The 25636-nt window shown below is 42.4% G+C and overlaps 1 protein-coding gene across 13 annotated transcripts in view; it reads right to left on the bottom strand.

Annotated features, from left to right (window-relative positions):
- Positions 1 to 25630, bottom strand: part of NKTR (natural killer cell triggering receptor) — a 39568-nt gene extending 13938 nt beyond the window's left edge. For 5 of the 13 annotated variants that reach the window (XM_021385560.1, XM_021385562.1, XM_021385561.1 and 2 more), the window contains exons 1-9: positions 25577 to 25630; positions 25066 to 25156; positions 19007 to 19081; positions 14513 to 14620; positions 13702 to 13746; positions 12100 to 12187; positions 2512 to 2541; positions 1509 to 1654; positions 206 to 428 (exon numbers count right to left, since the gene is read on the bottom strand). In XM_021385560.1, coding sequence (XP_021241235.1) covers positions 206 to 428; positions 1509 to 1654; positions 2512 to 2541; positions 12100 to 12187; positions 13702 to 13746; positions 14513 to 14620; positions 19007 to 19081; positions 25066 to 25123 — 773 coding nt within the window. In that variant the 5' untranslated portion in view covers positions 25124 to 25156; positions 25577 to 25630. Of the gene's footprint in view, positions 1 to 205; positions 429 to 1508; positions 1655 to 2511; positions 8060 to 12099; positions 13681 to 13701; positions 13747 to 14512; positions 14621 to 19006; positions 19082 to 25065; positions 25157 to 25576 lie in introns of those variants that run through there. The other 8 variants (XM_021385570.1, XM_021385569.1, XM_021385568.1 and 5 more) reach the window with 8 other exon arrangements.

Genomic DNA, 25636 nt, shown 5'->3' with positions numbered 1-25636 from the left:
TCTAGCTTCTATTCACACAGTTCTTTAACTGCTTCCTAGTTCTTTAACCACCCAACAAGTTCAGCTTTCGTGATTTGTTTAAAAAAAAAAAATAACTCCAACCTTATAGAATAAAAGCACCTTCATATTAATTGTTTGAGTACTTCATGAAAAAGTCAAGTGTCTCAAATTTCTCTGAAATTCTTAAATGTAAGAAGCTAGTCACCATCTTTGGCTTGAGGTTCGCTTGCTTCTCAGATCCTCTTTCTTCCTCTCTTCCTTTCTCCGTTTTCTGGACTGTTTGGTTTTACCTCTTCTTTTACGCTTTCTTCTCCTGCTTCTTTCATCTTCGGCTTCACTTTCTGACGAAGTTTCTGAGGAGCCTGATCCACTGGAGGAGGAGTCCGAAGCTTCAGAGTCAGAACAGACTTTCTTCTTCTTCTCCAAAGCTTAGAAACAGATATTTTAAATTTAGAGTGCGTTCGTGTGTGTATAACATGTAGTGTGCATATATACACAAGATATACAATTTTATATATGTAAATACACACACTTCTCCAGAGGAGCTCAGTGTGTAAACCTTTCACAGTGAGGCTAAAGTACAGTTACATGAATTTTATCGTGTCCAGCATAATCTACTATCAATAAGATCACACATTTTTTCAATAAGGATGGTTGTAAAAAAAAAAAAAAATCTCTTTGTTTGCTATGAAGTGAACTGTAAGAATCTCTATGCACAACTTCTGCCAGGTAAGATGCATCACCAAAAAGCCAAAGCATTTTTCAGGCATACAGTGGAGGTCTGTAACTGAAGTTCAACACTCAGATGTCGGGGAGTTGGACTTGATGACCTTTAAAGGTTCCTTCCAACTCTAAGGATTCTATGATTCTACGTCACAAGTTTTGGCATCCTCTCCTTTCTGCGTCCTCCTCCTTTTCAGTTCTTTCCTCTGATTATACATTCTGTCCTCTCTACAGGACAAAAAAAAAAACCCACACCATCCTTGAGGAAAGACAAAACTGAAGTTAAAAAGAAAACCAACAACCTCAGCTCAAGACAATCCATGCTTCACAACAACTGTCTGAAGATGTACCTAAAATCATTTATTTCCTATGAATTCTCATGAAAATAACGTAGACTTCCTTAGCCGAACATACTAACATTAAAATAAGCCTTCAGAGACAGCACAAAATCCACCATCAAGAAAAGCTTCTGATCAGACAACTATCTATCTGTCAAGCTCTGAAAAATAACTCCCAATTACTTTTTGAGTATACAACATTAAACGCAAAGATTAATTAAGGAGAAGAGGAAGCAGGCATGCAGCTTCTAAGGCACAAAGGTTCAGGTCAGAACATCTCCTTTCCTGTGCCTTGCTTGCCTACGCCAACCTCTAAATTTTGAAGACTCGTTAGAGCTAAATTAAGATTGGACAGATTCACCATAGTGATTTCTAGATGCTGGCATAGTTTTTAAGACTCTGAAAACAACGTCAACATTCAATTAACTTCAGCTTATGTATGCTTACCATCTTTTGCTGGTTTTGTAACAAGCACCCCACAGTCAATAACTCGTACATCTGCATAGGGCCTACTGGCAGTATCAGTTTTCAGATTTTCTATTTGTTCTATTACTTCAAAACCAGAAATAACCAGTCCAAAGACAACATGTACACTGCAGAAATAAAACATTTGGGAAGCACAGGCATTTATATATTGCTGTGATCTTTCCAGTGAATTTCAGATTTAAAAAAAAAAGTCATTTTCAAACAGAAACATTCAGCTTCACTAGGATCGTCTGGCTCTTAAAAAATATTACATTTAAAAATAAGATTTTTTAAAAAAAATTACTTTTACATTTACAACAACGCTAAGATTTCATGCAACACAAGCAGGAGGTCTGTTCTGCTTCAACTTGATGCCATCTTACTCTCTTCTAATGGGTCCTGGGAACAGGTCATCATCTCCAACCCACCCTTCTACTCTTGCAATGTTGTGCAACAGCTGAAATAAAGGTGGTCAGGAATTGCTGCTTCCCCCAGAGACGAAGCATTTATAGGTCTACGCAAACTCAGCGTGCAAGTTCCCACTATCAATTATAACTGTGCCTTCGGTGCATCTCTAATTCTATCCTACCGTACCACATTTCTCTTTCCTTCTTCCAGTTCCCCTATGACTTGTACTTCCAGGAACTAATCTATTTTGGAGATAAAACGTGTCACAAAAAAAGTACTATTCAACCATATTAAACTGGGTATTTCAACTTGATTTGTGGGCCAAGAGCAGCAACCAGGTTTAAATAAATGCATACGGAAGGTTTCGGGCCTTCCAAGCTCTCAAGCTTTAGGAAATAAGTTGTGATTTGAAATTTTTATGGAACTCAAACTTCAGTTTTCCATCTTTTTCTACTGCATCATCTTTCACAGAGCTAAGAATTTGTTTTCCCATTGCTCTCTACTTTCAATATAACGTGCGAAGACTCATCAATAATCTCCACTTTATTCATCATTGAAGAAACAGAAGGATTCTTACCCGTCAAGATGAGGAGCAGGTTTTGTTGTTCTGTTTGACAAACAGCAAGATGGTAAGATGGTAAAATAAAAATCAAGGATTCAGATGAAGTAAGAGGAGAATGGCATAGGAAAAAAAAGGTGAAGGTAAGACAAAATAGTGAAAAAATTCAGTTACATACATGGAATTAAAAAACCTTACAGACACAAGCCCTTTTTTTAATCTTTTACATCAAAACTTGTTTAAAGTTTCGCTAACTGTGCATACTTGAAAGTTGTACCAAATACCACTCTATGCATGCAACAAAAAATATTCAAGTGTCTTTAAATACACATTCAAATATCACTAACATCTTTAATCACAGAGAAGATACAACTTGGAAACAATTATTGGGCAACTAATGAAATTGACATGTTTCTCAAATTGCTATTACGCTATAAGGTCACTTTGGAGTCAGTTCTAGTTTAAAAAGGAGGGGGAAAACAGAGTTATCTTAGGTGATAGATTCTTTGCTTTTTTCTCTCTGTTACTTTCCATCTACTTGATTGGCCTCATGACTCAGAATACAAAGCAGAACTATCTTTAACTGTCAGGACTGTGGTGCTTCAGCTCATGAGCTCACAGGCTTCCCAAAGGCAACAGCAGCACGATGCAAGCAGGCATTACACGGTTACCCTGCAGTTTACTTCTGTGCTAAATTCAGGCCTCCTCCCTGTCTTTCAGGTTCCCACATTTAGCTGTTTCTGGCCTGAAGGGGAAATGGCACTGCGTCACATTTTGTGCATTCTCCTGCTAGGCGCTGGAGGCAGCTACGCTAAATTTCCAGGCTGGATTTAAATTGGAATATTGAAGGCAGTGCGTCTGTAAAGATATCTCAAGATTCAACTTTTTGCTGGTTAACACCATGACTTGGTACCTCCCTGCATTCTTCTCCAAAAAGGAAAGCGAATTATTTCCTCAGAGTAATTTGTATCTGAAATTCTTATTTGTAAGTATTCTCCTCTTCTCTTCCCCAGGCACTGTCTTGTTTTTCTAGCTTCCTTCCCCTGTACAACTCTCCCCCAGAATAAAAATATCACAGGGCGTATACGCTTCTTCTACATTTACAGCAACACAGACTTGGTACAATGAAGTCAGGCTGTCACTGCTATAATAAAAGTGTTTGAGCACATGGCTGCACTCTGCTTCCAACTACTGGCTGACGAGATGCTGCAGTGCTGGAACGCATGCAAAAGGTGGAAGTGCCCATCAGAAGTGCTTACACTCTGATTTCTTTAGGCTCCAAACACCAAGCAGACCTTCTGCTTCTGTAATCCTAGTGTTACAGAGAACTTCTTTAGCTCGTACACAGGGAAAGAGATGCTATCACGACATTTAATTTCTTAGTAGTAGGGGCGTTCCTTGTTTTACCCTTGCTAATTCAGCATCTTGCTGAAAAACGAAGAGTTCTCGCAGCTTCTGAAGTTCTGTCAGCAAAGTTAACTGCATTAACAACCTGCTGGTACGTGAACATTGTAAGCAGGCGTAATTACAAAGCTGAGTTTAAAGTAGTGATAGACAGAAGTGGGTTACTTCAGAGTAAGCGACAGTAAACGACTCAGCACTTAGAATCAGCAACAGAAAGCAAGGGGTTTGGACACACTTGATATGAGCGCCGGACTAATCTGCTCCTGCCACGCTGTAGCAGCACTTGGAGACCAATTGAGCCAACTAAGCATCGACCCCCTTTAGACTAGTCCTTGATAAACAAGGAAACGGAGAGCTGGCCAACGGTAAAGCCACTAAGCTTTTCATTACACTAGCAATTTGATAGAAAAAGTGGACAGAATTCTCCTCCTTTGCCTGCTCATGACGGGGAAAGCACGCAGGAAAGCATTACCCAAGAAGAAAGCTTTCTAGATGCAAGAAAAGGAGTTAGGCAACTCAAAGCATTCCAGAGGGAAGCAGAAACCCAACTCCTCGTTATTCTCTTGAACGCTCTCATCTCAAGGTCAAGGCTGTAACACTGCAATTATCCTGCAAACATCTGCACTTTAGAAGACGGTATCCAAGTTTTTTGCCTACGTTCCACCTTTCAGTTCTCAAACATTTATACCCAGACCATAAAACTTCATTAGGACAAAACCCACTTAACTACTTTTGCACTACGGAAGCTAAGAGTTGCGATTATTTCCTCCCAAGAAATTGTATTGCATTAAAAACGTTTCCCTACAGAAGTTTGGTGATTTGTAACATTGAAAAAAAAAAAAAATTTGCCTTGTAATAGCTACTATTTTCCAAGTTATTTGCAGAAGGACAAATATCTCTATTCACCCAAATTAATGCAAATTGGTTTAAGGTACTGCTGAAGAGAAGAGCATCGTTTCGATAAAAGCGTGTTATTGCCCACCCCCCTCCCCCCCCCAAGAACCTGAGGCCTAACAAAGGACTCAATGCACATAACAATATGATCAGGAAAAACAAGAAAGATTAAAAACAGAAAGAGAAAAGAAAAGGACACAGCCTTAGAGGAATGAGACATTACCTTTGGAGCGCACGATGTAACACTGTTTCTGTAAATTTTACACAAAAACGGCAGAAATAAATTGTAATACACTTTCAGACAAAACTGAGTCTATGTTTCATTAAATACAAGTTTAAAGTTAATATTAATCAAGTTGTATGCAGAACAAGGATGCCTAAAAAGAGGGCTCTAAATTTTCTTTAGAATACAAGGTACTTTGAAAACTACAGTGAGTTCCCTTGAGAAACAAAAAACACTACAGAAATAGCTGCCTTCCATAAACGATGAGGAAGATCAAACTGTTCGAATCCTCCCGATCCCCTCTGAAAGGCTCCATCCAGCACACGTGTTAGAACACATGCACAGCTTTAAGCAGGTGGATAACTGATTGCAGTGGGTCTGTTTGTGTGCTGGCAGGTACGCCCGTGTTCAAATGCTCGACGGGACCAAGCCCTAGGTGTGTGTGCTTCATGGGATGGAGGCCTTCACTGTTTTGATCTACAAATGAAAGGTGTTGGCAAGCCCACAGCTTCGTACAGTTCATAATTAGCTACCACCTTCCTTGTATGAATGGCTACTGCAATGCTCGTGCCTACAGCTGCAGAGAAACAAGAGCACTGCAGACACAAACAGGAGAAAAGCGCGTGCCAACTGATGCTGGTGCAACTCTGAAGAGCAGCAATGATATCAAAATGCATCAGCAACAACCCACGTTTTTCCTCCCTGCACATCTAAGCAGGGAGAAAGTGAAGTGATCCCTCTGTAACGTACCACAAATCCAAGCATCCTGAGAATGCTTCTGCATGGGCTGCACTTCAATCTTAATCCAACCACCGGGACCTGCTTGTGTGCCAAGTGCACCAGCACTGCTTTTGCTCAAAAATACTGCAAAATCAGCACCTTACAATGACTGTTTTAGTTCACTTCCACACCTCTGTCAACTGTTCAGCCATCAGCTCAAAGGTATTTCATTCGCAGGAAAGGAAAAAGGGATGGCTGATCAGGAAAATGCCTGCTCAGGGACACTGAAAACCCTTCGACACGAGGCACTTTTAAGAAGTTAGTGACATTCAGAAATCAGGTGTAAAATCCCCATAGTTGATTTCACCTATCATTTAGCATTCCAAAGAGGTTAGTTTATTTACATTTAGTAACGAGGCACACCACGCATCTAAAGAGCGTTTGAGCCAAAAAGCTACTTCAGTTTTGAGCAAGAAAAAGGAGCTTGGGAGACACATTAAACCGACCATAATCTCAATATCGAGGGGGGAACCACCACATCAAAACAGCCTCGAGTTTTAAATAAATAGATTCTGAACACTAAGGTGAGAACTCAACACTGCTTGTGCTGGGGCTGCTCTTTATGTTGCACTAAGAACGTACACCTCAACTACTGAGGCTAACACACAACTAAATAGCAAGGCAGTAAGTTAATTTCTATAGTAAGCTTCCAAATGACAGCTAAGAAGCTGGATGCTCTTTTTGCCTCCTGATTTCTTTACGCTACATTCTGCACATCCACGTTTCTGCTTCTGCAGGAAACGCAGCTCAGCACGTTTTGTGGGACTACAGAGAAGCAAGGTTGAGCACGTGCACTCATCTAAGCAGCAGACTCACCAATTTTATAGCACTTTCTATATTCATTTTCATGAGAGTTGCGCTTACTTTGTATTACAGCCTTGCTAGAAGGTTGGGCAGGGCCACAGGCACAACAGAGATGCTCAAAAGAGCCAAGGTGCCTTCATCAGATCAGCATGGCAAAGAGCTTGTGATGAACATCACTTTACAAGTAACCCAGCCACTGTGCTGGACCATCCAAGAACAGGCTTGGCATCCCCCTGGCTCTAACCAAATACGTGACCTGAAGACATAAGCTGCATTTGTACAATGCTCTAGATGTACCCCCTCACTCCCATTATTACAGTAAAAAAATTAATAATAATAATGAAAACTTTCAGATACAGTCCAAAATGGGTACTGGGCTATAGAGAGAAAGGAAGTGATTCTAGCATGGCTCTTATCAACCTCTACCCCTATCCAAGAAATTCCTTATCTGTATATCAACACAGAAATGGGATAGTTAAAAAAAAAAGAGGATAAGCATCCAATAGTTTTCAGAACACTTCTTAAGGAACCAACGGTTCTGAAAAAGCTTAATTCACAGAAAAATAAGCAGTGCTGCTAACCGAAAATATAAGAAGCTGATTTGTAAACAGCTGTCTTAAAACTGCCTTGAACACAATCACGCCATAAAACGCTGTAAAAGGTCCCTTTGGTTACAGAAAACTGAAATTCCAACTCACAAATTCCAACACACACCCTGTGCATCCCTCCTGCTGCATTTCAGTACAGTGCATTCTGTCAGACCAGGGAGTGTTTCTAAAGACACGTGTGAATGGACGTGGCACATCTGAAGTGTGTAGCCATGAAAACCAATCCTGCTGTAGCTAAGCACTCTCCTTCCAACCTAACTGCTCTCTCCAAGTAGGCACAGTCAATGAGCATCAAACTTAGCACTTCTGACACATGTGCAGCCTTTGCTCCAGCTCTGCATCTTGTGGCTCCTACCGATGCCTTGCATCCACTCTAACTCTACACTCACATGTCCTAACTTCTCTTGCATCACTTTTGCCGTGCCCGGCTGTCTCCTGTTGCTCACGTGAACGCTGCAACAAATTCCAGCATGCCAGAAAATCTGCGACGATGCTTCAGAATTGGTCAGATGCTTGTTCACACTGCTTGCTCTGGAGCTTCCATTTCCAGCAAAACTGACCACAGCGGGGCACGTTTTAATGACTTTTAGTCCCATGATGACCAGTTTGCCAGTGCAGTCTGTCCAGGATTTCTGCTGCCTGATTAGTTCCTACACAGACTAGTTATTCATGATGATGCTCACCAGGGAAAGCGTATTTGATGAGCAAGTAAAAACGTATGTTCAAGATTCTCTCTGTTATTTCAGTCTCAGCTGAACAAATACTTACAAATTAACTTGCTTGCGCTCCTTATTTGCTACATTTGGCACAATATGAGAAATACAGAATCCTAATCCCTGAAGTTATTCATCAGCTACAAAAAAAAAAAAAGCAAACAGACTGAAATAAACCCGAAATACGACAAAACTGAAAAAGCTCAAATTGAGACTAATTATTTCCTTCTCTATAAATCTAATCAAACGTGTTTGTAGTGTTAATGTAGTGGACTGCTGATGCCCACTTTCTGCTGACCTTCACAAAACTTTCAGGTCACACATTTGAAGAATTTGTCCTAATGATAAACTGCCGAATAATTGAGCATTCCTTTGGGTATCACATTTTAATTTCAGCTTAAAGGACACCACTAAAGGAAGTAAGTGATGTTATTACAAAAGAAAATCTGTAGAAATGCACAGTACATTCCCTAAAGTAATCACACAAATGTCAGCAAGCAAGACTAACTGCTTTAATATATTACTTTTTAAAGTCTTACATCAGAAACTATCTAGATATCATCTTCAGCAGTTGTCTCCTACTTTGAATCTTGAAATTCAAACTCTATGTTAGAAGAGGAGACCTCACTGCTCTCTTCAAATACCTGAAAGGTGATGGCAGTGAGAGCGGGGCTGGTCTCTTCTCACTGGTGACAGGACAATGGGAAATGGCCTCAAATTGTGCCAGGGGAAGTTTAGGTTGGAGATCAGGAAAAACTTCTTTCCAGAAAGGGTTGTTAAGCACTGGAACAGGCTCCCCAGGGAGGTGGTGTTGTCACCATCCCTGAATGTGTTTAAAAACCATTTGGATGTGGTGCTCAGGGACAGGATTTAGTGGTGGGTCGTTAGAGTTAGGGTAGTATGGTTAGGTTGTGGTTGGACTTGATGATCTTGAAGGTCCTTTCCAACCTGAGCAGTTCTATGATTCTAAGCAGAAACCAAGTTCCACCCTTAAAAAAGAACTATGTAAAAATACAGATTGTTGACCTACATGCTTCATCATCCATCCTTGCCTATTCACAAATCAAGTAACTGAAAATGAACCTGACTTCCACACTGACTGCATACATGCACACCTGCCGTTACAGGAGCTCTCAGTGGCCTCCTATGGATGCTGTAATCACACCCACTCCCAGGACAAGCTGCAGCGTTGGAAGCCAATGCCGGGATTCAGCTTAAATGCACAAACTTGATTATATTAAAAAAGGCATCTGCAAATGTGTTAGGCAAGGTTTTGGTGGTGGGGGGCTGCAGGGCTGCTCTCTGTGAGCAGAGCCCAGCAGCTGCCCCGTGTCAGATCAGAGCCAGCTCCAGCTGCTCCAAAAGCGACGTGTTGCTGGGCAGAGCGAAGCCACGAGCGATGCTGGTTGTGCTCCGGGAGAGCAGATTTCAGAAATAAAAAAAGGCTGGGCAACTACAGCTGGGAGAACAGAGTGAGAAATAAGAGAGAAGCAGCCCCGCGGCCACCGAGGTCAGTGCAGGAGGAGGGCAGGAGCTGCTCCATGCACAGAGCTGAAGTTCCCTGCAGCCCAGGAGAGGCCCGTGGTGGAGCAGGTTATCCCCATGCAGCCCGTGGGCACCACGCAGAGCACATCTCCACTTGCAGGCCATGGGAGCATACACGGTGCAGCAGGGGCAGAGTAACCATGAAGGTGTGGGAGAAACCAAGTATTATGGACTGACCACAGCCCCTGTTGGCCTGCGCCAAGAGGAGGAGGAAGAAGAGGGTGAAGAGAACAAAGGGGCTTTTAGTTCTCACTGCTCTAGCCTATTGGCAGTAGTCAAACTATATTAACCTCCCTCATACAGAGCCTTTTTTTGCCTCCGATGGTTAACTGACAGGTGATCTCCTTGTCTCTCTCTCAACCCATGAGCCTTTTTTCATCATGTTTTCTCTCCCTGTTCAGTTGAGGAAGGGCAGTAAGAGCGTGGCATGCTGGAGTTTTGCTGCCCATCGGTGTGAAGCCACCCCAGCATGGGACAATGCTCAACTGCCAACAGTGACATCCTGAGCCCTGTGCTATCCCCTGCTGGCTTCCACCTGCTGCTCCACGAGTGCTGGTGTCCTGCAGATGGTGCACTGCACCTGCACACCCCATCCTGGGGAAAACAAGGATATCTCAAACAACGTTTACTGCATGCAGTAAAAAGCCCTGGTCAGAAGGGTCACAGAAGTCTACAGAATTACAACGTGCATTAGAGACTTACACAGCAGCCCACCTAAACCTCACTGATGCTCTGGGAATGTACTCCTGCATACGATTCATTTGCGAAACCCTAAGGTAAACTGGTGCCATGTGAATATGTTACAGGACAGCCAAGAAAAAGAATTTTTGAAGGAAATAAGTACCTTAAAATAGTTCCACTTTGATGCGAGCACCCTCAAGCACATTTTATTGCCCTATGTAAATTATAATTTGCATCTAACGCAAGCTTAGGAAGCTCCTTGGCATGGTGAGAGACAGGGTGTCCATTAAGTACATTAAATTTAATTGAGCAAGTAAGCTGAGCCTACTGCTAAAAGGGAAAGAGGAAGACATCTGAATTAAATACAGGAGCAAAAGAAACTTTAGAGCCCTCAAATGATAGCTTCTTGATAGATGTAGCATCATTAAGTTTTCATGTATTTGGTTCAGATAAGCTTAAAAATGGAAAATTGTGACAAGAGAATCAAAAGCTGTATCATCAAGGAACAAACAGCAAACCAGTGTTCTGCAGAGTGCTTTTTAAACCACGGGTTCTTTTTTGTATACAGATTGTTTTTCATATTAATGTATATATATATAATCTCCTTTCAGATTAACTGTAAGGAAGCATATCACCTAGAAGTTGCTTTGAGGCTAACAGAAAATAAGCTCTTGACATGATTTTCTCTCTTTGGAAAGTCAGAACAGTAGTAACCGTGAAAAACTCCCTCTTGGGTTTCTTATTCATTTTCCATTTTTAGGGCATTCTTTAGGAAAAGACCTAAAAATGCCTCTTATCTGAACTTCACTGTATCATACTGAAGCTCTTTGTCAGGCAACGAAAAGAAAAGGAATACTCTTCAGGAGAATTTCCTCCTTTACTGAAGACAGCGAAGCGCCATTCACTCACCCCCCAAGAAAGATGGCAAAGAAAAAAAAAAGCTTTTTATAGCTAAGCAACTACATCAAAATTGAATTTTAAGAACGCCAGCGTTATTTCTGAATGAAAGTTCTCAGCACCAGCCCAAAGTTATGAACCACGTCTTTCCAAATACAAACTGTTAAATATTTAACAGAGGGCAGTTTTTAAAAGGGAGTTCACTGGGTGAATATTCACATCAATGTCATGAACTTTAAATATATCTGTTTAAAGTTTTATATATAAATGTAAATACAAATACTGGACCCAGAATGCAATTACTTCAATCAAAAGACCCTGACTGACATCACACTTGAGCATTTATTCATGACAGAAACATTTTCTACAATTTCACAGGATGTGGCTATATACTGGAATGGATTTGTTGTTATTTCTTTAAGATTATGTGGGAAAAGCTGATTTTCAGCACGTGATTTCCTATAGCATTGGGACCATGACAGTTAGCACGTACATGTAAATAGCACTATTCAACAGTAGAGAAAAAAAAAAGTTATGTCAGGAACAAAAAACTCCAGAAGAAAAACAACAAACAAAACTAAATGAGGTCCCCCTCCCCAAAATGAAATGATTAAAAAAAACCCTTGTCTCCCAAAGGAAATCATAAGCCATATTTTAAACAGCATATGCAAAAACATACAAGCCATCTCTATCACTGACCTCGCTGCCTTCTACATACAATGCTCAGCATTGTAGTTCCCAAATATTCCGTTAAGATTTGGTTGGTACGCACAAAACCAAAGAATCTGATTTTGGACACTAAGCACAATAGCATAGCCATGATTTTAGGGTAAAAAAAACAAGGAACAAGGAGCAATCCCACAGTACCCAATTCTAACCCAAACAAACACCCCAAGCAACTCGTGGGAACTGTTGTTTCCTATTAGATACTGCAGGTATCCACTCAACCCTATGCAAAGTAAGGTGGGTAACATTGTTAATTTAGCAATACCATCTTTCTCATGAACAGCGCTCCTCTGTTTAACAAAAGCTCAACTGTCATATTACATCTACTCACATGAAAAATTGGGAACCATTGGTATGTTTCCCTCGGTTTGCCATTGACAAAAGGAACGCTCTGTCATGTTTGAGAATAAAGTTTTCATCTGTTTGAAGAAAAAATATGTTTGTCAGATTTGCCCTGCCAAGGAACGCAAGTCAGATTTTTCTTAGCAACTTATGGGTGCTACAAGGAGAAATTCTTCTGCTGCTAAAGAAACTTGAACAGGTTGGAAACAGAACAAAAATCATGTCGAACTGAGCCTCTCATAAGTTACAGGAGAAACACTCATGAGACAGAAAACATTCTTTTCTTACAGAAAGTTACAGGAATGCCGTGAACATCTCTAATGGGAATGAATGTAAAGGTGATCCCAAAACAAGCCCTCACGTACAGCAGACTGTTATTTATGGGCACCCAGTGAAACAGCCATTCCCCCAGCATGGGGCATGAAGAGAGCAACCCAGCCATTCCAAGCTGCACGTCTCAAAACACACAAGAGTAAACAAACCCCTAAAGACCAGAAAGAAGAACTAAAGAACACGTTCTTCCTTCAACCTAAAGGTAAAAGCACTTAAGACTGAACTAAACATGCACTTTATATTCCAAGGAATTAAATAAAGAGGACTTCTGGCTGCGTGGCGTAATATAAAACCAGATAATTCTTCTGAAGTTCCTTTTCAAAGGTAAAATTTACAGTTTGAGCATATGAAGCTGTTATTTTTTTTAAGATTATATATCAAAGCACAATATTGCATGTTTAGAACTTACCACCTTTAGTATTCTCCTAAGAAACAAACCCTAGGAACATCTTATTAACACTTCAATACCACAGTAACTATCTGTTTTCATTGTTGTTGTTGCAAGAAAGAATGTTATGTCCTTAAATAAATACTTGATAAACTCACCATTTTCCTTCCAACAACTGTTTTTAAAAAGAGGTAAATATACATTTAAAAACTCTTTGCAAGGAAAGAAACTTGCGTAGCATATAAACAAACACTTCAAAATGAACACCCGGAATACAAACCTTCAGGAGGGAAGGGGAGAAAAGGGACGTTAACAAAAGAAGAAAAAAAATTGTTTAGAACTGAAAATTATGGCAGTATTCCCTCAGAATAAGTCATGAACCCTCAGAAAGGTTAGACACAGAACTCCTCATTTCTCCAAGCAACACAGATATCCATCTACAAACGGATGTATCAGTTGTCTATGTATTTACTAGGGAAGGTACAAGGGAACAGAGTTTGAATTTGTGTTACTGAGCTTTTGTCTCTTACCTTTTCATTTTGCAAAAGACCACATTCTCTATAAACAAAAGAATATGTTGACAGTTTTAGGCAGGAAGATAGGAGTTTATTCATGAATAAAGTTGCCTAACCTCCATGCTGAAAGTCACGTTTAACCAATAATGTTAGCCTTAATTAATTGTCAGTTAAAGTTAAATATTACCAAAAAAAAAAAAACTATCTGAAAGTCATGCATATAAAAATAATTCTCATGCAATATTAGTTTCATGCAAAAGGTGATCTATAAGTAGACCTCTTTCCATTAAGTATCTTGGGAATCAAGACTTCTCAGAACGGAATTGAGAATCTGTAAAGATATACTTGCTCTTACCTTTAAAATAGCCACCATAAATAGATTCACCTCCTTTTCCATTACCTGTGCATTAAAAAGCAGGAATTCAACCTTTTGTTCTGTTTATAAAAAGCACCGTGCACAACGCGCACCGATTTATAACACGCCAGGATACTCTAGCCAGTTACTAATAGCGAAGCATAAGGCCCTTAATTAAAAGGCAGGACCGTTCATTATGCAGTTCATTATCTTGTTGACACTCCTAATATTGAAAATGAAGACTGCTTTTGTGCCTCTCAACACCAGAAAGCCCGAAGCGAGGCTCCAAAGTCTAATTCTCCCCGGTGTTTGCTGAAGCAGCAGCAACAGAAAATACAACAGCATGCAGAAAAGACAACAGCAGGCATCACCAACAATCCTGCCCTGCTCAGAGAGACCACTGCAAGTAGCTACGTTAACTTTATTTCCACTGGACTCTCAACACAAGATGTTCATTCACCACATTCATTTTATCCATGATAGTTTGTATGCATTATATACATTAGATCAGCTCATAAGACTTCAAGACACAGGATACAAAAAGAACTTTTGATATGAAAAGCAGCAACATCGTGGTTCAGACTGAAATTCCCTTTTAATGTTATCAACTCCAGCAAGGCTGCTTCCTTCTAAAACTTAAGAATTCTTTTTAAAGAAACATCATCTTCAGTTGAAACATATTAGAATCTCAAAAACTAACGAAGAAATGGAGGACCAATGATAATATTTTCAAGGCATTTTAATATTGACATGCTGTTTTCTAAAGTTACATTCACAGACAACAATGTTTGCTCCACAGAAAACATTTTACCTTCACTGAAGTCCCCACCCTGAATCATGAAGTTTTTAACCACACGATGGAACGTGGTGCCTTTGTAACACAACTTCTTCCCAGTTGTTTTGCCAATTCCTTTTTCACCTGCAAGAAGTTGAACCAAAAAAACAATCTACAGATTGTCACTGAGTAAATTCGAGGATCTTATCCCTCCAGTGCTAGCACCCCTTAGCTATACAAGCAAATACATTCCTGCCTGTTGCTTCTTTGCCCGCCACAAACAGCAGTCTGGCAGGTGAATTTCAGTCCCAGGCCCTATTAACGTTCTGCACTGCCAACCCAATCTCAGATCTTTCGCACAAGGTGCCCACCAGCAGTCTCCCGTTGAGATTACAGGAAGATGAGCTCCTGACAGAGCTCCAAAAAGCAAGTGACCTTACGTTTTCCTGGCAGATGGACTGACTGAGAGACCTGCAAATGTCAGTTTGCAAGTCCAGATGCTTTTATTTAAATGCAAGGAGAATTTTGCTGCCAAGGCAGACAGCATTCTTTCACAGTAGCCAGGTCTGCCTGCAGGGCATCAGTCAGAATCATCCCATCCTCCTCCACCTGTTTCTGACAAAGACATCCCGGCTTTCCTCACAGAGATTACAAAGCAGGGGCACAGTGAGAGGCACAGCTTTTGAAACACTGGGATCTAGTCTTAAGGCACAACATCTCGCCCTGAAGCAAGCTTTACACATTCTTAAATAAACACAGTCCTTGCATACAGTTGGAACAGGGTGTCAACACCAGAAAACGATGCTGTACTGATTAAGCCTCCAAGGGCTCAAAGATTTCTTGTCAAGTCCAAAGATAAGGATAGAAGTATGCCTGACAAGAACCTAAACCTCCACAATGAGCGAACTTCCATCAGTGAATTTCACTGTGATAAGTGGAATTGACTCCTAGAAGCATGCGACTTACTTGGCCACTGGAGATGGTATCAGCAGCTTCAAACTCTAAAAACTTAAAGCAGCCCTTCACGTGTCAGATCTGGTTGCGAGAAGTCCATGCAATCCCATCAGTACACCCTCATCTCCCATCACAGAACTGCTGCTCAGCATGTCCTCTGGCATAAACTAGATAAATGGAGCAGCAGTAGCACAACCAGAATGCTATATCCATCTCTGGGGATGGGGAGAAAGTGTGTGCCAGAGAATCACTGGATCCTGGTGTGAACAGTAGGAACAACCCTAAGCTTGGCCTACTGCTCCCGGCCCTGGCTCTCATCTGTGGTGCTATGCAGCAGGCAGCATCCTTGGGTAGAGGGCTCACAGTTCAGATGCTGAGCTGATATATGTAATGTCACAGTTTTAGTTGAGAGATATCATTTTCTTTGTAGAGGCTGGTACGATGGGGAGGCATTTGGAGCGATGGCATTCGTCTGTCTTCCCAATAAACCATCTTGCTCAAGGTGCCCTGCTCTCCTGGAAGTGGCTGAACACCTGCCTGCTGATGGGAAGCCTCGAGCAGACTTGTTTTGCCATGCTCATGCACATGGCTTTTGCTTTATCAGCAAACAATCTTGATATCAACCACCGAGTTCCCACACTTCTACATTTCCAGTTCTTTCCCCCCATACCACCTGGGGACAGCAAGTGAACAGCTGTGTGATGCTGAGCTGCCTGCAGAGTTAAGCCACAACCCTTTTGGCACCCAACACAAGGCACGAACAATCAAATCTGTCATCATCAGGAACTGGAATGCTAAAGCAAATTTATTGATGCCATAGCTGTTTAGTTACAAATTGGTGTGCTCCCATGCTTGTCACAAGCCTCGCTTGCCTTACAGTCCAGCACTCATTAGCAGCTGCTTTTTCTTATGCTGTTTGCTCTACTCCTTATGATCCTGCTTGGCTATGCCTGGGAACATTCTGGTAACAGCAGTGGCCATAAGCTTGGGCTGGCAGACAGCCAGCACCTCGCTGCCATCCCCATGCCACCGTACTGAATGGCAGCGGCTGGAACTCCAGGGGGAACTCAAGTCACAGGGACTGTGACCTGTGGATGAGTCCACACGGGAGCAAGCACACCTCAAAGCATCTGTGGCCATAGAGAAGTCTGTGCTGCAGCGGGCACACCTTGCAGCATTTGTGCCCATGGACAAGGCCACACCAGAATACCTCGAGGCTCCTGTGACCACAGATAATGCAGACTCAGCAGGTGTCTGAAGGGACCACGGCCAGTGGACAAGCCCAGGTCAGAGCAGGGGAAAGGGGAAGAGTTCACTGCCATGTAAAGCCCTGTGGCTCAGTCCAAGAGGCAAGAAGGTGGAGACTGCAAGGGATGCATCTTTAAACTGTTGTAACCCATGATTCAAACCAGGCCAAACCTGTGACAGCATGTTATAGCAAGTCCTATAATAGGAATCACTTGAGTCAGCAGAGGGTGAGCCTCACAGGAAGCAACACAAGCGCAGCAGTGACTCAAGCTGAAGTAGTTCTGGCTTCCAGTAACTCCAGGTCACTCCAGACCCAAGTAACCACCCTAACAGATAGAATCTGAGTCATGGACTAAGACCTCAGTGGATGTTTTATGGATATTTCAAAGGGGTAGTCCATACACTAGCGGAACGTTATCTGTGCATTAATCAAAGGGAGGTGATTAATGAGGTTGTATTAAAGAGCACGTGACTTGAGCATAAAGTGGGATGGGATAAGGGGTGGTTATTGTCAAGGTTTTGGATGGGATAGAGTTAATTTCCTTCATAGATGCTTGTATGATGCTGTGCAGCAGGGCAGGGAAAATGGCAGGCACGATGCAGATAAATTGGCAGTAACAAGTGCTCTAGAAGAACCTGCCATGGAGAAGCAGAACGGCAGGCAACAGCTCCTAGGAAGCAATTCAGGCAAGCTGAACAGCAGCACAGACGTAAAACAAGAAAATAACATTAACCATGCAACCCTAGTCTCTAATCTCAGCAATCCCAAATTCAAACTTGAGAGCTATGATGGCAGAGAGATGGCTTCTAGTGGCAAAAAAAGAAGTGCAATTTAATTCCCTTAATCATTTCTTGCACCAAAATATGAAACGTAAGCTCTTTGACGTGCATTTTTCTCTCTCATAATTTAATTATCACGTATTTACCAGCAATTTTTAAAAGATATCTACCAAATCAGGGCTCCATTCTATGAGTACACAGTAGCAAACAAATTGCAAGAATGAAACCAGTGTTTCTGGTGGCTTTTAGTCTGTGAATCTGATCTCAAGAGTAGATAGAACTCAGGACTTCAGGCTCTGTCTCAGTGTTCTCCCAACTAAAGACAGGTTCCAGCTGAAAACTGCAATGAAACGTGAACAGTCAGCTGTAGAGCAGAGCTTAAACAGCTATGCAAAACCAAGCTGTCAAATCTTTTTCATTGTTCTTTTTCCTGCTAAGTACTTGTTTGTTTCACACCTCCTGATCTCCAGCTCACTTTAACCTAGCAAAGCCACTGAAAGGAATTAAAAGAGTCACAGAACATGAGGCTCAGACACTGCAGTAGCCAGTCTACTGGCTAACTTTAAAAGAGGCTTCACTGGTGCAGTTAATTTAAGGTATATCACTTGAGAATTCAGGTACACAGACAAGAAGACACACAGAATGAATTCTCTGCAAGAGAATAAGTAGCACACAGTGATTCCTGCAATAACATAAACAAGACTGATTTCTAACTTGCACTTGCAAGATCACCAAGGAAACACATGGACCAAAAAAAAAAAAAACCCACCAAGTCCTCACTACCCTTACTATTCCAGTCATTAGAAATCTTGTGAAAAAGTTAATTCCTGCTTAAAAGAAAAAAAGAAAAAGGGGGGGAGGGGGGTCAAAAGGTGCTAGATTCTACCCAGAAACTCTTTTGCTAGTGCTGTCCCTTTATTTTACAGACTTTTACCTTCCTTCTCCCACCACACAACCCCAGGACTTCTAATGAATCACGTTCCCACTCCATCCTTCATTTTGCTGAAAGTAAAGAAGTTTTCCCCTAAGGTTTAATAGATGTTCCCTCATTTGATCCCTGTTGCACTCCTATGCACCCAAAACATACTTTTATTCTGTAACAGTAATCAAAATCTTACATGGAGTCAAGCGAAGTGTCACCACTGCACTGAGCAGTAACATGAACACTTGATGTCTCTCCTGATCAAGTCCTGCTCATCTTTCTCCTGTGTGTAACTTGGGTGATCAATAATTCCACCATTGTTTCAGCTGTGTCAATTTCCTCTACCTAAGGAAGCCCCACATGAGGAACAGACGATAACTTTTTGTTCCATCAAGTGACAATCTTGCACTCTGGAATTACGTAGCTACTCCACTACTCTAATTCAGTAACTGTGACAGAACACCAGGCTACTTCCAGTGCTACTAAATCCTCCTGGGCACTATCAAGCCTCAGCTTTGTTCTCACTAGGAAAAAACCACACAAAACTCATTAGCTATGATTTATGCCTGTTTAAAGAAACAATCATAAGAAACATTAAAGTTATTAAATATAAGCATGCTACTTACCCGAGCATAAGCAAAGGAAGTTTTTGCAAGTCTTCGGACATATATCTGAGAAGAGCTGAAACATAATTCGACCAACTAGAAGATTAAAAAAAAAAAGGTAGTTTTACAATTCTTTATGATGACAGAAGAAAAATAGCAGATGAATAAACCTGCATAAATACAACTTAGTCCTACACTGCCTTAAGGACTATAAATGCAATGGAACCTTCGGCCTAAAATCCTTCGGTTTAAATAGGAAGTGTAATAGATGAATCAGTTAAGGAAAATGAAAGACAAGCAGGACAGCACTAGCAATTTCAGGACCAATGCTTCAGTTGCCAAATACTATGAATCAAGCACTATTTCCTCTCTGTACAACTTGAACAGAGTAATTCCCACTCCTAGTCTAGCTACTCCCACGCCACTGGTTGGTAGCGCTCAAGCTACGTGCCTTGGAAAGTGATTAAAACACTGAAGAATAAAGAAAACTATTTTAGAACTGTTTCACACTTCCTATTTCATATTTTGAGATTTGCATTTCTGGGATTTCTATTTCTACAGTCAAAACATAAATACTGCCCGACATATGAAATCCTCAAGAGCCATGTAGTTAGTGAGGTTATTGTTATCTCTGCATTGTGAAGTGAGGGATAAATCAAGGGTTAAATGCCACATGGCCAGCCAGCATTACAGGAAGGCCAACCATAATGTATTAATGTGCACCACCCTCTAGTGGTACACACTGGTAAGACTGCAATATAATCACCGAACTACTCCAGGCATTACTTATCTTCCTTCCCTTAAAGAAAGAGTGAAGTTAAAATGCATTTTGTTCATTATTCTGGCATCACAAATTATTCTGAGGCTCCTAAGAAATTGTACTCAATTTTAAGGCCTTGTCCAAATATGTACAATAGTCAGCTTTTTGGATCACAAAGATGGGGATAAATGAAAAACAACACAGGGACCACCTGTATTTTTTGCTCTCAGCTAAAAATTCAAGATGCCTTCAGCTGTGGAAAAGACTATTTCCTTAACTGCAGCACAAATATGCTCTGAGGATTCGTTATTACAGCAGGCAGAAAATCCTCAAGAACACGGGTAGAGACAGCCCTCAAAGAATGAAGAAACAGCAAAGTGAAGAAGTTATCAATTTGCATTACAAGCATGGTAATGCAGAACAGCAGAAATCCCATTCCTCTGCTTGCCAAAGCTCTGAACTGGGCGGTGACTAAGTGCTTCAGAGAGCCAGGCACACGTTTCCTCCTGCATTCCCGATGTGAAACAACACGTGAAGTCTTTCAGGGGAAGAAGAAAAAAACGTCACTATCCCCACGGTACTAAGAGCAGAGCTGCTGATGGATCAAGCTGACAGCTGTGGGATAAGCAGGAGGCATTCCCACCTCAGGGCTCCAGGAGGGACTTTTTCCCCCAGGCACACTGCACCAAAGCCTGTCCTGTCCTACATAGACATGGCACTGCAGGCAGCACTGCAAGCAGCACACATCAATTCTGACTCCTGGAGGAAGAGCCTCATCCCTGCTTCTTGAGGACAAGAAAGCAGAACATGAAGACAGACATCTCTAACTAAGGAACCGTGACTTGAACAGCACCTTTCAGTGTTTTATCAGTAAGGCCTGCCAACACGTCATGCCTTTCAACTCCTACAAACTGCAACAAGCACACCTGGCATCTATAGATTCAATTAAAAAAAAAAATAAGCAAATCTCCCCATCACCTAGAGTGCTGCTCACCTTCTTACATCCTGTTATATAAAATGTTGCAGTGTGTTTATAAATACACCAGCCACATACTGTGCATCCATCTGCTGGGCTGCTACCTGTATTTTACCTAAGCTGCATGAACAGTACTGTCACTGAGAGGTGAGATTTTCCACTGCCAAACAGGTGAGTACATGTGCCAAAGATCAAATATTTTGACACCCTGATTAGATACATGAAGTTACTGCTGTTAACACACCGAAAATATATGTATGTTGAAAGACTGCTTAAAATCTATGAGCCTCAGCTGTGCCTTGAAAACATCAAAGTGCCTCATTTTAAACCTGGACTGAAGCATGTGCTGCTGTAACAAAGGTGTAAAAGGCACCTGAGGTGTTTCTGACTCCCTCACATTTCCTCTTCTCTGAAATAACCCACCATTACCGCACAGAGAAAGTTCCCAGTGATTTCTCCAGATTCGTTTCCCTGCTCTAAAGCTTAAATTACCCAAATAGGGAACAGGCTTGCTGTGACTGAGACTCAAACTGTACATTAAAATAAACACCATTGCTCCTGAGAGTTGTTCCAGTAGGCAGGGCCTGCTCACACACCTGCGCTGGCCGGCTTCGGCCAAGAGCCAGGCCTGCAGAGGTGTGCAACACCTGGACTAAACCAGAGACACTGAGCTGTTGGTTCTTCCCAATGATGAAACTCACCTAACTTAGGATGCAAGCCCTCCAGCACCACAAGGAAGTCACTTAGGAAGTACCCTCAGATATTTTTTGGTAGAAGTTGGAATAAACAGTAACAAGTATTTAAGTTCCCATTAATTATAGTAAACGATGCACATATGAATTCTAAGATGTTTTGAAGTTCTATTTCAGAAAGCGTTACCTGTAGCTAACGAGGCTACATCAATTAGAGAAACCAGACAGCATAATGACCAAAACTAAGCCAGTTCCAAAGCTCCATTTTCTGATATAAAGATGAGAACTACTTCTGTTTTGTTTCCGAACCTTGAATCAGTTCTTCAGCTACAGAAACAGTAGTTCCATATTCAAATGCAATGACAAACATTCACAGTAGGAACATCCACGCTGTAACACAATGCAGACTCCTGTTAACGAAGTTGATTCAAATGATCACTTATTTCAAATATTTATCCAGCAATTTCCCCCAGTTAGATGCTTAACCTGTTTTAGAAACCACCTCTGGAGACAAACACATAACGTATTTTCCAGAGGCCAAAGGTCTTAGATAAACCCGCATGGCAATTTAGATAACACCTCACTACAATGAATGCATTTTTATCTTATGGGGTTTTTTTTATTATTATTATTTATACTTAAATTTGGGAATCCTAAGTCTGTTCTGTATAATGAGAGGTTTACAATTTTGAGAACCAGTTCCCCCCCAGAAGCTACTTATGCTCCACAGCCCTCATGCTCCCCAGTAAGGGCTCCTCATACAGTAAGTCCTCTTCACTCACAGATCACACTCAACTGGATTGCCAGTTGGTTTGCAGAGTCAAAGCATCCATCTGCTTTCCACTGCCAACCTGCAACTTTTTGCCTTCAAAGGACTAAAGACCCCCCCCTAAGGCCTCCCTGGTTCTACTAACACAGAGGGACTGTGTAAGTTCAGACTGGAGAGTGAGCTGAGCTGAAGGAACAGACTGATAAAAGGAGGGACGCACACAAAGAAGAAAAACTAACGCACAAGGAAAAATGACCAAGGGGATAAGCAACAAGAGAAGACACGAGAAAAGAGATGAGAATAAAGGAAAGTTCTGTTGTGAGCAGGAAGGAACGAAAGCAAAACTAAGGGTAACGTGTCTCCTGGTGGACAAGGTCAGTCGGGAACAGGGGTGGGGAAGAGTGAGAAAACACTGCAGGGGCACATGAACGTGACACGTGACATCCCAGCAACACCATGGTGTTTCAGGTGTCACGATCGTTAGAACAGATCCGTGCACATTTTTTCATCAGAGCAAAGCCAGAATTATTTACAAGAGGCATCTGCTGCCATCCCCAGATTCTTGGCTTACTGCATATAGTTTACTTCTGCACACCATACGTGCCCAAATCCATCGGTGTGAAGACACAAAACAAAGGAGAGCTGCTGCCTGTGCCAAAATACATGCTTACTCTTGATTTAATCTCCTTTAAGAAAAAAAATCACAACGTGCACTCATAAAAAAAACACTTAAGTAGCAACTTGTTAGAAATAGTCTAAATATCAAATTACACTGAAAAAATGCTGACAGAAAGCAGTTTGCAGCGCAGCAAGAAGCACAAACAAGCAGGCATACAAGTTTTATTCCAACGTTCTGTAGCTAAAATTAACCAACAGAGAAGCACAAAAGCTGTAATGCAGTTTCCTGAAAGCACCACCAGTGCTGCAGTATCCATCCCCGTACTTTGTAACAGATAGAATTAACCCACAAAACTAATTCACACTCTGCAGTCCTCTTCCCTCTCACATATGCACACACACATCACCTTTGGCTGCTCCTTTTCATCTCATCTGTGCGCTGCGCTCCTAGTTTTAATTGCCACAGGTATCTGCACAACCCCTGGGTAAGTGAATCTCTGAAGGGGAAGCTACGAGCTGGCAGCCGAGTGGGGGAACATTCCTGGACTCCAAGCAATCAACACTTCAAAATGACTTTAACGTGGCACAGTTTTGCATCCTGCGGGTGAGGAGACGTCTCCTGTCGTGTGAGAGGCACATGCTCTTATCCTCTGCCTTTTCTGAAGAGATACTAGTTCTGTTTCTTCAGAGCAGACAGAACAGGGGGCAATGTTTTACCTGTTGGCTAGCAAGAAAACACAGCACGCGCTGTTCTGTTCCCCAGCTCTTTCTCCTTACACTTAATAAAAATAAAGCAGCAGATAGGCTTCTTGTAGTCAAGTCAGAGAAGCAAAATGTTGATTTGGAGATCGGTGGCAGTTTAAAAGTTAAAATTAGTATCTCACTGGTATCAGCAGGACACTACACCTCTCAGTCAGAGCTTTGCGTCGTCTGGAAGCATTGCCTCATCATTCACACTTGGTGCAGCTCCTGAAGGTCATCTTACAGCCAAAAGGGCTACGTTGAAGCTTTTTAAATATAACTTTAAAAGCTAAGGCACGATTGCACAGTAAACTAACAGACAGACATTAGCATGCAGTAGTATAAGCACACTACACTCAAGCCCTGCACTAATGTTGTATAAATTGGCATGTTTTCCTGCAGAAATACAGGTCACTAATCGGTGCAATAAGAACACCAGGGCTCTGAACTTCAGGTACAGCCGTGAGATTCACATCACTTCAAAGAGAAAATAAACACCAGCAGCAACAACCAGAGCCCTGCACCTTCTCCAGGTAACCCAATCTGTGCACCACCAGGAACGTGAAAACCTCCGTGGCACCATTATCAGGTATCAAATCCAAGCAGGTATGAAAGAGAACAAGGTCATCCACTTCCACTCGTGATGCATGAGGCTGAGGAGGGGGCAAGGAGGGAAGGTATTGTGAAATGGAAGCAGGAGCGTGCGTGTAAAGGTGGAGCAGAGGAAAACAGCACAGGGCGGCTTTTCATGCCAGAAGTCAAACCTAAAATCCTTTCCAAAGATTAAAAGCAAATGAGATAAAGAATGAATTCTCTTCATACATCAAATCTCATCAAACTACCTCTCCTAAGCCGGGAACTCACCCGCCCTACAGCATTTTTAGTTGTCTGATTCCACAGCAAAGCTGAATTTAAATCAAGAGAACATGCAAAAATCCCTTTTACATTAACATTTCTCTCTTCAGAATTGTATTCTGAGGTGCTAAAGCACCTCAAATGAGAGATGTACCAGCAGAAGATTTACAGATATACCTTATCAGGCCGCTGGAGTTAGCACTGAATGTCTTTTCAATTTCGGTTGAAGTGAAAATGGAAGTCAAAGGGCTTACAGCTGCATTTGAACGCAACTGCAATTTGGAAAACGGAGACAAACTCTTATTTCAAAGTCTTCCAAAGAGACACCGAAGTAGAGAATGAAAGTGAAAGCAGAGCGAGGCTATCAGTACACTTTGAGAGAGAAAAGGCAGCGTAAAGCAGCGAGCACACATCCCACAACTACCACGGACCGCCCGATCCCTGCTCCAAAAAACGGGTGCGTAAACCCGCGCAGATCCCCACAGACCGGGAGAAAAAAAAAAAAGAAAGAAAAATAAAAGCGAAGACCGCGGCGGGGGAATCAAGCAGCAAGCGCAGGATTAAAACCCGCTGCCAGGCACGTCGGGGCGGTTATACTTCCCGCAGGAAAACACGAGTCGGGAGATGCCGCGCTGTTCCTCCCCTGCTAAGCGGGCGGCGGGGCCGTACCTGGCTCGCGGTTGATCTCGATGTCGAAGAAGCACTGGGGCCGGTCCTGCACGCCCATGGCCGCGCGGCCCCGCGGCGCTCCGCTCAGCACCTGCCCACAGAGAAGCGCCCAGCTCCCTCAGCGAAACCCCCCCTCTCCCCCTCCCCGCACCACGGCGTACCGGGAGGGGGCACTGCTTTTAGAACCCTTTTTTTTTTTTTTTTTTTAAATAGACGTATTTTTTCCTCGCTTCTTTTCACTCAAAAGTAGGACACCTCCCCCCCCAACCCCCCCCTTTCCCTTTCTCTCCCCTCCCCTCCTATCCCTTCCCATCCCGCTTTCCCCTTTGCTCGCCTAACGGACACAACGGGGCCCTCCCGCTCTGTGGAAACGCGCGGGGTTGGGGGGGAGGAAGAGGGAGGAAAGACCCCCACCCTGAGGAGAACACCGCATGGGGGGGAGGGGACGGGGCCCTTCCAAGCGCTGCCCACCCGCCCTTCTCCCAGCCCCGGGGCAGCGGTACGGCCTTACCTGGCAGCCCGCGCGCTTTGTCCCCGCTCCACGCCGCGCCCCCCGCCCCCTCGCTCTCCC

This window comes from Numida meleagris, chromosome 2, assembly GCF_002078875.1.
Source record: "Numida meleagris isolate 19003 breed g44 Domestic line chromosome 2, NumMel1.0, whole genome shotgun sequence".
NCBI lineage: Eukaryota > Metazoa > Chordata > Aves > Galliformes > Numididae > Numida > Numida meleagris.
Note: the sequence above shows the minus strand (reverse complement) of the source record. Positions and strands in the feature narration are given on the sequence as shown.